General features: G+C 47.9%; 1 protein-coding gene and 1 long non-coding RNA gene across 11 annotated transcripts in view; both read left to right on the top strand.

Annotated features, from left to right (window-relative positions):
• The window catches only part of IP6K1 (inositol hexakisphosphate kinase 1), a 73,327-nt gene extending 57,499 nt beyond the window's left edge, over window positions 1-15,828 (top strand). For all 10 annotated transcript variants that reach the window (XM_005547152.4, XM_065540589.1, XM_065540587.1 and 7 more), the window contains 4 exons: window positions 441-651; window positions 6,179-6,360; window positions 11,833-12,008; window positions 12,457-15,828. In XM_005547152.4, the coding sequence (XP_005547209.1) occupies window positions 441-651; window positions 6,179-6,360; window positions 11,833-12,008; window positions 12,457-12,990 (1,103 nt within the window). In that variant the 3' untranslated portion in view covers window positions 12,991-15,828. The remainder of the gene's footprint in view (window positions 1-440; window positions 652-6,178; window positions 6,361-11,832; window positions 12,009-12,456) is intronic.
• On the top strand, window positions 7,145-9,458 carry LOC135969722 (uncharacterized). The gene is made up of 2 exons (XR_010585125.2): window positions 7,145-7,273; window positions 9,217-9,458. It is a non-coding gene; the product is annotated as an uncharacterized lncRNA (long non-coding RNA).
• Window positions 15,829-15,950: the final 122 nt, after the last annotated feature.

Below are 15,950 nucleotides of genomic sequence, written 5' to 3'. Positions count from 1 at the left end.
CCCTTTGGCTGACACTGTCAGGCAGAAGGAAACTAGATCTAAAGGAGGACACACACAGTAAATGGCAGCATAAAGCACTTAAGTTAACTAGAGGGTTAAGTCATGCCAGGTGTGGGTGTCACCTAGAGAACACAGTTCTTTTGAATGGTACAAAAAGTCAGTAATCGAAAGGGAGAAGGCCAGATAAGAGAGGGGGAAATAAACATAGACTTATCCGGGAACAAAAGTAAGCATCAGATTTAGCTTGGGCATGGACAGTCATCTATTTTCTGGAAGTCGCTGTCTGCTGGCCATTGTTCTGACATTGATCTGTAGTTGGTTGAGGGCAGCTGATGTCTTCTTGCTGTGTGGGCAAGTGAGCTCCACCAGTCTGTGCTGCATAGACTCAGCCTGTGTTGACATTTGTTTACCAGTTCCCCCTTTTTTTTTTTTTTTAACAGGCGTGGTATCTGTCTGTTTTGAGGGGGACAGTGATGGTTACATCAACTTAGTGGCCTATCCTTATGTGGAAAGCGAGACTGTGGAACAGGATGACACACCAGAACGGGAGCAACCTCGGCGCAAACACTCCCGCCGGAGCCTGCACCGGTCAGGCAGTGGCAGTGACCACAAGGAGGAAAAAGCCAGCCTGTCCCTTGAGACCTCTGAGAGGTAAGAGGTACATGTCTCATCCTGCTGATACAAGCACTCAAGACATCTCCAGAGTCCTGACACATCATGGGGAAGCAGGGCTCACGGTCCAGGTTGGATAAGATGACTGGTGTTCTTGGGATACCCACACAAGTGTGGCCTCTTCTCTGTGTCATATCACCCCAGTGATGCCTCTTTCTGGGTCTAGCTATAGCTGGTTGAGAGAGGAAGTGAAGCTCTCTCAGCCCTTTGGAATCAGGGACACCTGTGCTGGTGACAAAAGGTTCTCTGGCTTTTTGTTGTGCCTTGCCAGCCACAGGACAGAAGGTTGAAATACATTAGTTCGTAGTGAGGCTCCAAATGCTTTCTGACCTGCAGGATGTCCAAGCCCAAGGGCTATGAGTCCAACTAAACAGGAGTTCCCTAATGGTTTTGTGTCAGACCTCTGAGAATCATATCAGTCATTAACCCTTTCCCTGCAACTAAAATTTAGTTTCCATTGTGTTGGAAATTGATTTTTCTTATAAGTTCAAATTATGTTTTTTTTGTTTGTTTTGAGATGGAGTCGTGCTCTGTTAGGCTGGAATGCAGTGGAATACAGTGGCATCATCTTGCCTCACTCCTGGGTTCAAGTAATTCTCCTGCCTCAGCCTCCCGAGTAGCTGGGATTATAGGCGTGCACCACCACGCCCAGCTAATTTTTGTATTTTTAGTGGAGACGTTGTTTCACCATGTTGGCTGGGCTGGTCTCGAACTCCTGACCTCAGGTGATTCACCTGCCTTGGCTTCCCAAAGTGCTGGGATTATAGGCGTGAACCACTGTACCCAGCCTCAAATTATGTGTCTTGATAATTTCATGCAAGAATTAATATGAACTCCCACTAGGATGGGTATAATCAAAAGGACAGACAATAAAAGTGTTGACAGGATGTGGAGAAATTGGAACCCTCCTACACTGCTGGTAGGAAGGTAAGGTGGTACAGCCACTTGGGAAACAATTTAGCAGTTCTTCAGAAAGTTAAACCAGGCTGAGTGCTATGGCTCACACTTGTAATCCTAATGCTTCAGGAGTCTGAGACGGTAGGATCCTTTGAGGCCAGGAGTTCCAGACCAGCCTGGGCAACATAGTGAGACCCCATCTCTTTAGAAAAAAAAAAAAAAGGCTGGGCGCAGTGGCTCACGCCTTTAATCCCAGCACTTTCGGAGGCCAAGGCAGGCAGATCACAAGGTCAGGAGATCGAGACCATCCTGGCTAACACGGTGAAACCCCATCTCTACTAAAAATACAAAAAAATTAGCCAGGCATGGTGGCAGGCACCTGTAGTCCCAGCTACTCGGGAAGCTAAGGCAGGAGAATGACTTGAACCTGGGAGGCGGAGCTTGCAGTGAACCGAGATCACGCCACTGCACTCCAGCCTGGGTGACAGAGCAAGTCTCCGTCTCAGAAAAAAAAAAAACAAACCCAAAAGTTAAACCAGTAATTCTTCTTTTAGGTATATACCCAAAAGAGTTGAATACATATATTCCCACAAAATTTGTACAAAAATGTTCTTAACATTATTTATATTAGGGTTGTTTCCAGTTTCTGGCTAACCCAAGTGTCCATCAACTGGTGAATGGATAAACAATACATGGTACATCCATGTAATGGAATGTTACTCAGCCCTAAAAAGGAATGGAGTGCTGGTACATGCTACAACATGGATGAATCATGAAAACATTATGTTAAATGAAAGAAACCAGACACACAAGACCACATATGTACAATGCCATTTATGTAAATTGTTCACATCAGGCAAATCTATAGAGAGAAAAGGTAGGTTAGTGGTTGCTTTCTGTTAGTGGTTAGGAGCTGGAAGTAGTGGGAAATAGGGAGTGACTGCTAATGATGATGGTTTTGATTTTAGGGTCATGAAATATTCTGAAAATTAGGTGGTGGTGATGTTTTACAATCTTGTGAATCCACTAAAAAACCACAGAATTGTAAAAATAAAAAAAAAATAACAGAATTATGAACCAGGCATGGTGTCTCACATCTGTAATTCCAGCACTTTGGGAGGCCGAGGCGGGTGGATCACCTGAGGTCAGGAGTTCGAGACCAGCCTGACCAACATGGTGAAACCCCATCTCTAGTAAATACAAAAAAATTAGCCAGGTGTGGTGGCGTGTGCCTGTAATCCCAGCTACTTGGGAGACTGAGGCAGGAGAATCACTTGAACCACTTGAACCCAGGAGGGTTGAACCCAGGTTGCAGTGAGCTGAGATTACACCATTGCACTCCAGCCTGGGCAACAAGAGCAAAAACTCTGTCTCAAGAAAAAAAGGTTTTAGTAAGATGCTTTGTGACTTGACTTAGAAGCTGAAATTGGGAATTTCCTTAGATGTGACAGTACATAGTTCATCTGTGATATCAGATCAGTTCACCAATACATGCTACATACCTGTGCCCCTGAAGCTTTGTAAAGGCCCAGGACACTCCAGTTCTTCTCACTCAGTTTGTTGAACAAGGATACGCCCATGTCAAGGAGTACAGAACCCCATGAGACACTGGCTGAGTGGGTTATGTGTCATTTTCCGTGTCCTCAGTCAGCAGATCCTCTTTGGCCAGGTCTGCATCTTTCATGCAAGTAGAGAGCTTCATATCCACTTCTTAGTAAGCAGGGTCTTCAAATGTCAAACATTCTTTGTTCAGATGGCTTCCAGCCCACAGAAGCCCTTCTTCTGGTGCTTCCCCTTCACTCCCCAAGAGGCTGCTTCTTGACTAATGTCTTTGGGACCTAACTTGGTCGTTCAAGTGACAAAGAATTTTCCCCCAAGTCTGTAGCTGACAATTGATAGTTCTCTCTGAGCAGCGCTCAGAGTGACTTTTCCCCCTACTCTAAAAGAGACAAGGTCTTGCTCTGTCACCCAGACTAGAGTGCAGTGGCATCATCAGTGACTCACTGCAGCCTTGAATACTGGGCTCAAGCCATCCTATCCTTTCACCTCAGCCTCCCAAGTAGCTGGGACTACAGGTGCACACCACTGCACTCAGCTAATTTTTAAATTTTTTGTAGAGATAGGGTCTCACTTTGTTGCCCGGCATGGTCTCAAACTCCTGGCTTCAAGCAATCCTCCCACCTTGGCCTCCCAAAGCGTGAGGATTATAGGTGTGAGCCACTGCGCCCAGCCTAGAGTGGGCTTTTTTAATTGTCCTCCAGAGGTACAGAGGTTGCTTCATGAGTCATTTGGTGAAAAGCTATAGAATAACATCACCTAGAATAACATCACTGTCTGCCTATGTCCAGGTTCAAGGTCCTGCTCTGAAGGTGACAGCTCTACCTGTACTGACCAAACCACTGTCTGGCCTGTTAGCAGAGAGACTGTCATTCCAGGGGTGGGGCTTTTTTCTTCACAGAACCAGGGCTGCAACACCGAGGGTGATACCAAGTATCGTGGGGGCTTCATCCAGACGCAGAGAACTTCCTTGGGTTTACATGGCAAATAAGTCCACCTTTCTGTTTCCTAAAGGGTTTCACAGAAAAGACATGTTTGAATGGCCTCAACAGTGCTGTCACCAGAAGAAAGTAAGGGTTTTATCATTCTGAGAGGCATTGGTGGGCTCCTCTACTTTCTTTTTTTTTTTTTTTTTTTTGAGACAGAGTCTCGCTCTGTCGCCCAGGCTGGAGTGCAGTGGCCGGATCTCAGCTCACTGCAAGCTCCGCCTCCCGGGTTCACGCCATTCTCCTGCCTCAGCCTCCCGAGTAGCTGGGACTACAGGCGGCTGCCACCTCGCCCGGCTAGTTTTTTGTAGTTTTTAGTAGAGACGGGGTTTCACCGTGTTAGCCAGGATGGTCTCGATCTCCTGACCTCGTGATCCGCCCGTCTCGGCCTCCCAAAGTGCTGGGATTACAGGCTTGAGCCACCGCGCCCAGCCTCCTCTACTTTCAGTTAGGTGGAAGTGGGGTCTCTGCCACTACCTCTTCACCAGTGTTGCACAGCTGACCCTTGCTGGGGAGGGTCATCATTTCCAGCACACACCAGCCCTGGTGTTAGCTTGAATCTGTGCAACTCATGCCACACAGTTAGAGGAGAGGCCTGCAGTTCTGGAGAGGAGAGTGGCATTTGAAGTTGATGGGCGTCACAGCGAGATGCTGTCTCAAAAAGAAAAAAAAGAAATTACTGTAATGTTCCACCTCTGCTGTGAGCTGCAGGCTTGCTCTGTAATTTGCAGGGCACATGGCTTCACCAGTAGTGTGGTTTTCTTGGCCTTTCAGTATGATAAACAGTGTTGTTGGTTACTTCAAGCAAAGATTTTTATGTTGGGGCATAATGAAATTGTTGGCAAAGTTCCAGTATTTTCAGTTGAAGTTGCTTTCTCACAAAAACTCCTTTGTGGTTTGATTTATTTTATTATTTATTTATTTTTGAGACATGGTCTGTCTCTGTTGCCCAGGCTGGAGTGTAGTAGCATGATCACGGCTCAGTGCATCCTCAGCCCCTTGGGCTCAGGTGATCCTCCCACCTTAGCCTCCCAAGTGGCTAGCTGGCTGGAACTACAGACACAAGCCACCATGCCCAGCTAATTTTTAAATTTTTTGTAGAGATGGAGTTTTGACATGTTGCCCAGGCTGGTCTTGAACACCTAGGCTCAAGTGATCCTCCCACCTTGGCCTCCCAAAGTGTTGGGATTACAGTTGTGACCCATGGTGCCTGGCCTTGACTTATTTTAGAAATAAAATCTCCTTCCTCGGCTGGGTGCAGTTTGGTAGCATTACGTACATTCACATTGTTGTGCAACTAACTCCCCATTCCTCCTTCCCCCAGCCTGTGGCAACCACTTTTCTAGTTTCTGTCTTAATGGATTTGCAGTTACTTCACATGAGTAGAATCACGCAATATTTATCCTTTTGTGTCTGGCTTATTTCACTTAGCAAAATGTTTTCAAGTTCATATATGTTGTAGCATGTATAGGAATTTAATTCCTTTTTATTGCTGAATAATATTCCATTGTATGTATATCCCACATTCTGCTTATCCATCTGTTGATGGATGCTTGGTTGTTTCTACCTTTTGTTTATTGTGAGTAGTGCTGCTGTGAATGTTGATGTAAAGTGTCTGTTTGGATCCTTGTCATTTCTTTTGGGTATATACCTAGGAATGGAATTGCTGAGTTATAATCTGTGTTTAACTTTTTGAGAAACCACCAAACTTTTTGGTGGCTGCATCATTTTACATTCCTACCAGCAGTGTATGAGAGTTCTAGTTTCTTCACATACTGGACACTTGTTCCACTTTCTTCTTTGATAGTAGCCATCCTAATGGATGCGAAGTGGTATTTTCATCACATAATTTGACAAAAACGTTATTTTACAGATAGTTTTAAGAGACATAGGAAGAACACTACTTGTAACATTTACTCATTTTTATTGGCTCATGGGACCTTCATGCAACCCATTAGCAGGGTCTGTGGGTCTGTTGTTGTAGACAGACCTGTGCCCTGTGCAGTGAGACCCCAGAGGATGACTTGCCTGAGTTTCTTAGTGATGTGTATGTTCTTCCTTCTTAGCTCACAGGAGGCAAAGAGTCCGAAGGTGGAGCTGCACAGCCACTCAGAGGTCCCTTTCCAGATGCTAGATGGCAACAGTGGCTTGAGTTCTGAGAAGATCAGCCATAACCCCTGGAGCCTGCGCTGTCACAAGCAGCAGCTGAGCCGCATGCGCTCTGAGTCCAAGGACCGAAAGCTCTACAGTATCCTCGTTGCCCCTCCTTCAGGAGTGTCTACTGGGTCCATGGGTCATGTGTTGGGGCACCATTCTGCCTATGGCTGAGGTCTTTGTCTAGGGTCCCTCTTTGGTTTCATCTCCCTTTTTCATAGACTCCTCTTCCTTCGTTTACTTCCATCAACATGTTTTTTCCTGCCTTTTGGATTTGGTAAGATTGAAGCTTAAAACTTGGCAGTCTAGAACAGTGTGTCTGATAGAACTGTCTGTAATTCTGTGTCTGTGCTTTTCAATATGGTGGCCACTGGCCATACTGAGTGGCTAAAATGTGGCTACTATGACTAAGGCAGTTAATTTAAATTTTATTAATTAAAATTTAAATCATTTGGTTAGTGTGGCTAGTGGTACTATATTGATCATGTCCACAATCAGAGATCTGTGTATGTGCCCGTGTGCGCTTGTTTGCACATGTGTAGTTTTCCCCTCCCAAGGGATTAATAGTTTAAGGGTGATATATATGACTTTGGTGAGATTTTTATCTGATGATAAACACCATAAAATAGATTTAAAATGTTAAAGATAGCTGGGCATGGTGGCTCACACCTGTAATTCCAGCACTTTGGGAGGCTGAGGCAGGAAGATCACTTGAGACCAGGTGTTTGAGATCAGCCTGGGCAACATAGTGAGACCTCATCTCTACAAAAACTAAAAATATTAGCTGGATGTGGTGGTGTGTGCTTGTCATAGTCCCAGCTCTGAGGTGGGAAGATTGCTTGAGCCCAGGAAGTCGAGACTGCAGTGAGCCATGATGGCATCCACTACATTCTAACTTCTAGCCTTGGCGACACAGCAAGACCCTCTCTCATCTCCAGAAAAGATAAAAAAGTATTATGGCATGGGAATTCCTTTTTTTTGAGACAGAGTCTCATTCTGTTGCCCAGGTCAAAGTGCAGTGGTGCAATCTCGGCTCACTGCAACATCCGCCTCCCGGGTTCAAGAGATTCTCGTGCCTTAGCCACCCCAGTAGCTGGGATTACAGGCGCACGCCACCTCGCCCAGCCAATTTTTGTATTTTGAGTAGAGACAGGGTTTCACCATGTTGGCCATGCTAGTATCGAACTCCTGACCTCAAGTGATCCGCCTGCTTTGGCCTCCCAAAGTGCTGGGATTACAGGTGTGAGCCACCACATCCGGCCTAGAATGGGAATTCTTACAATTGTTAGTGTTTTGAAGTAGTAGACAAATAACAACTGATTATTCTAAGAAACTGAGGGAAAGTGTGCTGAACCTTTTGTACATAGTTAATTTTCACAGCAATCTTTTGAGGAAGGAACTGTCATCATTCCCGTGTTATAGATGAAGAAATAGAAGCACAGGGGGATTAAGTGTTGTGCCTAGAGGTAGTGAGTGGTCAAGGCAGGATTCCAGAGCCTGTGCTTCCAGGGTGTTGAGATATTTCTACACCCTCCTTCATATTTTACCATCATGTGTTTATAGGTAATAGCAGGCAACAGAATTGATTCAGGCCAAATTTAAAAGTTACTTTCAAAAGAATGAAATGTTCATCATCACAGTGATGGTGAGTGTCTATCCTCTAAGATGTGATTACTCTGTGGATGGATTTGAGGCCTGGGCTATGAGACCCAGTGACTTTTGGCAGACATATGATAAGTCTGTACCTTTACACAAAAGTAGAAAGATAAGATTGTTGCAAATGGGATATATTGGAATAAAGACATGTATGTAAATGAATTAGGACCATAGATCGCTTTGAGCAGAAGGTTATAGAACTATTAAGGGATAAATTTATATATATTTGTATTTTATATGTATTTATATGGCCAGGCGTGGTGGCTCACGCCTGTAATCCCAGCACTTTGGGAGGCCAAGGCAGGTGCATCACCTGAGGTTAGGAGTTCAAGATCAGCCTGGCCAACATGGCAAAACCCCATCTCTATTAAACATACACAAATTATCCGGGTGTAGTGGTGTGCGCCTGTAATCCCAGCTACTCGGGAGGCTGAGGCAGGAGAATTGCTTGAACCTGGGAGATGGAGGCTGCAGTGAGCTGAGATCACACCATTGCACTCCAGCCTGGGCAACAAGAGCAAAATTCCGTCTCAAAAAAAATATATGTGTGTGTGTGTGTGTGTGTGTGTGTGTGTGTGTGTGTGTATATATGTGTGTGTGTGTGTGTGTGTGTGTGTATATGTGTGTGTGTGTATATGTGTGTGTGTGTGTATATGTGTGTGTGTGTGTGTATATGTGTGTGTGTGTGTATATATATATATTTGAAACCAATGAACGAGATCTCTGTCTCTCTGTCTCTCATTCACTTGTTCAAATTTAGTGAGAAATGGCAAGACAGAAATATAAATCCGGGCTGGGTGTGTAGTGGCTCATGCCTGTAATCCCAGCACTTTACTTTGGGAGGCTGAAGTGGGTGGATCACTTAGGTCAGGAGTTTGAGACCAGCCTGGTGAAACCCCGTCTCTACTAAAAATACAAAAAATTGACGGCATGGTAGCCAACGCCTGTAATCCCAGCACTTTGGGAGGCCGAGGCCGGCAGATCACCTGAGGTTGGGAGTTTGAGACTAGCCTGATCAACATGGAGAAAAACCCCATCTCTACACAAAATTAGCCAGGCGTAGTGGTGCATGCCAGCTACTCGGGAGGCTGAGGCAGGAGAATCATCTGAACCCAAGAGGCAGAGGTTGCATTGAGCCAAGATTGTGCCATTGCACTCCAGCCTAGGCAACAAGAGTGAAACTCCGTCTCAAAAAAAAAAAAAAAGTTAAAAAAATGAGTCAGTCATGGTGGCATGCGCCTATAGTTCCAGCTACTTGGGAGGCTAAGGCAGGAGGATCACTTGAACCTGGGAGGCGGAAGTTGCAGTGAGCTGAAATTGTGCTACTGCACTCCAGCCTGGGCAACAGAGCAAGATGGCATCCTAAAGAAAGAAAAAGAAAAAAAATAAATCCAGTTTTTTCTAAAGATTCCTATTTGGAAATGTTAGAATCTGGTTTCCTTGTTTTTGTTGTAGTGCTACCAAGATGTCTTCCTTATTTCTTAGGCCTGGGCAAGGTGCTGGCTTGAGTAGGGCCTTGGTTCACTGATGGTGAGGGATGTATCCAAATCTTTAGTTTGCATATTGCCTGCAAGATAGATCTAAAGATAACATAGGCTGGGTGTGGTGGCCCACATCTGTTATCTCAGTTCTTTTGGAGGTCAGGGTGGGAGGATCACTTGAGGCTAGGAGTTCGAGACCAGCCTAGACAACATAGTGAGACCCTGTCTCTAAAAAAAAAAACATTAAAAATTAGGTAGGCGGCTGGGCATGGTGGCTCATGCCTATAATCCCAGCACTTTGGGAGGCCAAGGTAGGCAGATCACCTGGAGTCAAGAGTTCCAGACCAGTCTGGCCAATGTGGTAAAACCCTGTCTCTACTCAAAATACAAAAAATTAGCTCAGGGTGGTGGCGGGTACCTGTAGTCTCAGCTACTTGGAGGCTGAGGCAGGAGAATGGCTTGAACCCAGGAGGCAGAGGTTGTAGTGAGCTGAGATTGTACCGCTGCACTCCAGCCTGGGTGACAGAGCAAGACTCTGTCTCAAAAAAAAATAAAAAAATAAAAAATAAATAAGGCATGCCTGTAGTCCTAGCTGTTCCAAAGGCTGAGGGTGGGAGGATCTCTTGAGCCCAGTGGTCAGTGCTACCGTGAGCTCTGGATCCAGCCACTGCACTCCAGCCTGGGCAACAGAGTGAGAGCGCATCTCCTAAAAAAAAAAAAAAAAAAAAGGCCAGGCACAGGGACTCACGCCTGTAATCCCAGCACTTTGGGATGCCAAGGCAGGCAGATCACTTGAGGTCAAGACCAACCTGACCAACATGGAGAAACCCCGTCTCTACTAAAAATACAAAATTGGCCGGGCGTGGTGGCACATGCCTGTAATCCCAGCTACCGGGAGGCTGAGGCAGGAGAATCACTTGAACCCAAGAGGCGGAGGTTGTGGTGAGCCAAGATAGCGCCATTGCACTTCAGCCTGGGCAACAAGAGCGAAACTCCATCTCAAAAAAAATAAAAAATAGCAAAAATAAACATAAAAGTACTGTAGAGCTTAGGTTAAAAAACCAGAAAACAACCAAAAAACAACAACAACAAAAAGGATGTGGTATATACATACAATGGAAAATTAGCCAGAAAAAGGAATGAAATTTTGATACATACTTATAACATAAATGAATCTTGAATACATTTTGCTAAGTGAAATAAGCCAGATATAAAATGACAAATACTGTATGATTCCACTTATGAGATACCTAGGAAAGATAAATTTATAGAGACAGAAAGTAGACTAGAGGTTCCCAGGGGCTGGGAGGAGGGAAAATGAGGAGTCACTGTTTAGTTCTATTTAATGGATACAGGCAGGAGAATAGCTTGAATCCCCTGAGGCAGAGGTTGCAGTGAACCGAGATGGCGCCACTGCACTCCAGCCTGGGCAACAGGACGAGACTCCATCTAAAAAAAAAAAAAAATTAGGCATGCCTGTAGTCCTAGTTGTTCCAGAGGCTGAGGGTGGGAGGATCTCTTTTCATTTGGGGAAGATGAAAAAGTTCTGCCGGGCGCAGTGGCTCAAGCCTATAATCCCAGCACTTTGGGAGGCCGTGACGGGCGGATCACAAGGTCAGGAGATCGAGACCATCCTGGCTAACACGGTGAAACCCCGTCTCTACTAAAAAAATACAAAAAAGCTACTAGGGAGGCTGAGGCAGGAGAATGGCGTGAACCCGGGAGGTGGAGCTTGCAGTGAGCTGAGATCCGGCCACTGCACTCCAGCTTGGGTGACAGAGCGAGACTCCGTCTCAAAAAAAAAAAAAAAAAAAAAAAACAGAAAAAGTTCTAGCTAGGTGTGGTGGCTTACGCCTGTAATCCCAGCACTTTGGGAGACTGAGGCAGGTGAATCACAAGTTCAGGAGTTTGAGACCAGCCTGGCCAACATGGTGAAACACCGTCTCTACTAAAAATACAAAAATAAGCGGGTGTAGTGGCGGGCACTTGTAATCTCAGCTACTCAAGCGGCTGAGGCAGGAGAATAGCTTGAACCTGGGATGCAGAGGTTGCAGTGAGCCGAGATCACTCCACTGCATTCTAGCCTGGGCAACAGAGTGAGACTCCATCTCAAAAAAAAAAAAAAAAAAAGAAAAAAGAAAAAGCTCTAGAGATAGATGGTTGTGATGGTTGTACAACAGAGTAAATATACTTCATGCCACTGAATTGTACACTTAAAAATGGCTGAAGTAAATTTTATGTATATTTTACCACAGTTTGTTTTGGTTAAGAAGTAATAAGCCAGTGGTGTGAAACCCACATTTGAGAGTTTCTGAGACAAGTACATACTGCATTAGGTAAAAGCGCCCTTTTATAGAAAAACTGGGTTGTGCTTTCCTGGCTGGGGCTGATGGTGAGTGTGGTTGTCATTCTTCTTGACCGTGGCCCAGAGTTCCTCCTGCTTGAGAACGTGGTGCACCACTTCAAGTACCCCTGTGTGTTGGACCTGAAGATGGGCACGCGGCAGCATGGCGATGACGCATCAGCTGAGAAGGCAGCCCGGCAGATGCGGAAATGTGAGCAGAGCACATCAGCCACGCTGGGCGTCAGGGTCTGCGGCATGCAGGTGAGTTACCTCTGCTCAGAGCCTAGGTGCTGCCACTTGCATGATTTGGGTTGTGCTCATACCTGCGTGCGATCTATGCCAAGTGTGTCCTCCTGAGCCCTTCTGTCCTTACCTGTTGACCTTGCTATGGGCCTCAGGTGCAGGACCACTGTGAGAGCCTGCTGCCTTGACATTGGGACACGTAAGACTCTTGCCTGTCAACAAGATGTTCTGATGTTGGAGGAGGGGGCTCCAAAGCTGGTGGCAGGGAACCCATAGGCCTGGTATTGCTTTCTCTTGGTTCTGCAATGGGAAAACCCAGGGTGAATGTGGCCTGCCCAGTTCCACTTAGATAGGTGAGCAGAAAAACTCAGGTTGGTCAAAGTGCTTTCAGACAGTGCTTGCCCAGGGCACTGTGAGCTCTTCAGACTTCCCTGGCATTCACCCTGTCTGTCTCCTGGGGTTTCAGGTGTACCAGCTGGACACAGGGCATTACCTCTGCAGGAACAAGTACTATGGCCGTGGGCTCTCCATTGAAGGCTTCCGCAATGCCCTGTATCAATATCTGCACAATGGCCTGGACCTGCGACGTGACCTGTTTGAGCCTATCCTGAGCAAACTACGAGGCCTGAAAGCTGTGCTGGAGCGGCAGGCTTCCTACCGCTTCTACTCCAGTTCCCTGCTTGTCATCTATGATGGCAAGGAGTGCCGGGCTGAGTCCTGCCTGGACCGCCGGTCTGAGATGCGTCTCAAGCACCTGGACATGGTGCTCCCTGAGGTGGCGTCATCCTGTGGCCCCAGCACCAGCCCCAGCAACACCAGCCCCGAGGCGGGTCCCTCCTCTCAGCCCAAGGTGGATGTCCGCATGATTGACTTTGCACACAGCACGTTCAAGGGCTTCCGGGATGACCCCACCGTGCATGATGGGCCAGACAGAGGCTATGTGTTTGGCCTGGAGAACCTCATCAGCATCATGGAACAGATGCGGGACGAGAACCAGTAGGCCCTGTTCTGGGCCCCCAGAACCCCTTCCTCTCCACCCACAGGCAGGGACCATTGTTCTGAACTTGCCGTGAGGACACACAGACTTGATTTTAAAGGGTTATATTTCTCTTTGGTGTAAACTAAAAGAAATGTTTTTAGCGGTAGCCTGGAATCCATATATATAAAGTGAAGGAGGGTAGACCACACGCCCTCTCAGCCAGGCTCCTCAGCTTTGTGGCTCTGATTGGTGTGTCCAGGCTGCCTTAGGAAGGAAGAGGTGCCCCTGGTGGGCTTGGCAGCAGGGACAGGGTGCCCTTGGACATTGGTTTCTCTTGTCTAGATCTTTGAGGTCTGTGGCTGCAGGGCTCTGCTGATTGTAGGGTAAAGCCCTGGGCTGGTGCAGGGCCCCTCCATGCCCACTCTTCCCTTGTTCCCCAGAAGTAGAGGGCTTTGGGTGCCCATTTCTTGGGGGCTTTCTGGTCTTACGCTGTGGGTGTCAGCTAGCTCTTTAATAGGTGCCCTCAGGGCACCACAGGGCTTACTGCACAAAGCTGGACCCATCCTTGGGTCTGATCTTAGTGTGGGGCTAGATTAATGAAGCTGGGCTGAGGCCAACTTATGGCAGAGGGCAGGCCCTGGGTTCCCCAGGTACCTGTTGGCATGTGACAGGTTGGCACCTGTCCTATTCCTGAAACAGCCAGCCTCTCTCACCAAGTTCCCTTGCCTAAGAAGACCACTCCCTCCTACCCCACTGAAGTGGGGGATAGTCGGTGTCCTAGCAGGCCTCAGGGCCTCTGGTGGCTCTGGCCTAGACAGTATTTGCAGTTCTTGTGCTATGGGTGGGAGTCGTCTTCTTTAAGTTTCGGCAGCTGTGCTGCTGCTGGATGGGCTGCTCCTCCCAGGGCTCAAGGGCTGTGGTCCGCTCAGGGTCTCATTTCCCCAGGCCAAGTTCAAGGCGGCAGCTCTTTGTGAGGCGCTCTTGGCCCTGGGCCTAGAGGGAGAACTTTAAGCTTTTTTGCTCACAGGGACATGGTGTGGGCTCTGGGTGCAGGTGCCCACATTCTGCTAATGAGAGCTTTGTCTGATCAGTCCTGGGTCCATCAGTTTGTCCATGTGTCCAGCTGCCAGCCCCTGTCCCTCGGGATCCTTCCTCTGGGGTGTAGCCTTGTTCATTAGTATATACTCATTCCTTCATGCTTTCCTCAGCAGAACACTCCCACTTCTGAGGTGAGCTTTTGCCTCATGCCCTTCCTCCACAGGTGTTGCCTTTTTATAAAGACCTGATAGCAGAATAAACTGGTGGTGTTTCCCTGTTGACCCAGCACCCTTTCTGTGGGCCTAGAATATGGCCCTCAACACTGACAGTGGGATAGTGAGGGCTTGAGGAGTGACCCTTCTTTTCTCATGGTTTTAGTCATTTTGGCTGCCAGCCCTTAATGGCACAGACCTGCTGCTTCTAAAACAGATGGCCAGGACATGACACCGATTTCAGCCATTGCCAGGGTTAGCACCCTCTCCTTTGAGCCTAGGGTCACTGTTCATTGTCACTTTAGGCAAGTGCCTGTTTGGCATTAAAGGTAAGCCTGCCAGCTGTGAGAGGCCTTGGTAACTGATGGACTCATTTCCTGGTCCTTAGAGATGCAGCTTCTTAAGGGCTCCTTGATGGATGCCATCTCTCCTAGCCCCCGGCTCTGGTGCCACTGGTGGGCAGGTTCCCATTCTTTGGGGCTGGGAGGGACAGCTTGGCTGTTTCTGGTCAGAAATTACGGTTTTCTCTCCTGTACCATTCTGTGGCTTCAGCCATGGGGGCAGTAGCCCTTCATTAGTGTAGACTTAGTCATTCCCTGGTAGGGTGGAGGGTAAGGCATAGGGTCTGGAGCTGTTTGGGACCTTTTGGGGATGTCCTGTGCCTCCCAGGTTCCTAGATTCTGGGAGGAGAGGCTGCCACATTCTGCTGCTCCTCACAGCGAGCAAAGGCTTCATCCACTTATATTCAGTATTTTCCTGGCACTACAAAGAGTGGGAAGGCCTGGGATTTGCTGCTGCTCCCCTAGAGCAGGGCCCCTCTTTTCAGCACTTTGGACACCTGGAGACCCAGCCCTGTTATTTAATGGTAGTGGGCAAGTGTGTGTGCATACTGTCTGCCACTGCTTTCTCCCTGCCCCATGCCAGAGCCCTCTCCCTGCCAGGCCCTGCCTTAGCCCCAACTTGGGACCAAAGTGCAACATGGGATCATGGGTTGGGGTGCTCCGGTGACCCCTCTCTATAGTGCTTCCCTGGGCCAAGCTGACACCAGCCCCTGAGGGTGGGGTGGGACGGGTGGTGCTTAAAAGAGGAAGGGGACCAGTGTAGCAAATTGCTAGGGACCCCCACCCTTCCCTCTCTGGGCCTGTGCAATGGGCGTGGGGATTCCCATCATGGGGCCTGGCGCCTGTGCTAGTTCCGTAGCTGCTGTTCACGCGCTCACTCCTGACCACATGCACGTTCCCTAGATGCAGATTGCTTTGAACTTTAAAGCTGTACAATTTGGTTATGTTTGTGCTGACTTAAAAAATATTTTAATGAGAAAAAAATGGACAACCCTGGGAAGGACCTGGTTCTTTTGCTTCTCGGGGAACTGTAAGCCCCCGCGTTCTGGGAATCGCTCTCTGCTCCTCTTCTTGGAAGCTAAGCCTGTCCCCACCGCCCGAGGTCTGCGCCCGGACACTAACCCGTGGCTCCCGCCGCAGTAGTGTTTGCTTTGGACCTTGCCTGAGGGGTGCTCGGTCCGAGCCCGCTCCTTTCTGTACACCTAGCGCTGCCCGCCCCGCTTGTGTCTGAGGTCGTGTATGTCAAAAATAAAGCCGCTAGAAACGGAGGCGAGTCTGTCTTTGTGAAAATCCCGTGGTCCGGGAGCCTTCCCTGATCACCCTCCCTCGGGGCTGGGCCGCGACGCGGGCCGTGGGGGCGGGCCGCGGGGTGGGGCGGGGCCGGCGGCTG

Source organism: Macaca fascicularis, chromosome 2 (genome assembly GCF_037993035.2).
Source record: "Macaca fascicularis isolate 582-1 chromosome 2, T2T-MFA8v1.1".
Lineage (NCBI taxonomy): Eukaryota > Metazoa > Chordata > Mammalia > Primates > Cercopithecidae > Macaca > Macaca fascicularis.
This window is presented reverse-complemented; position numbering and strand designations above follow the sequence as displayed.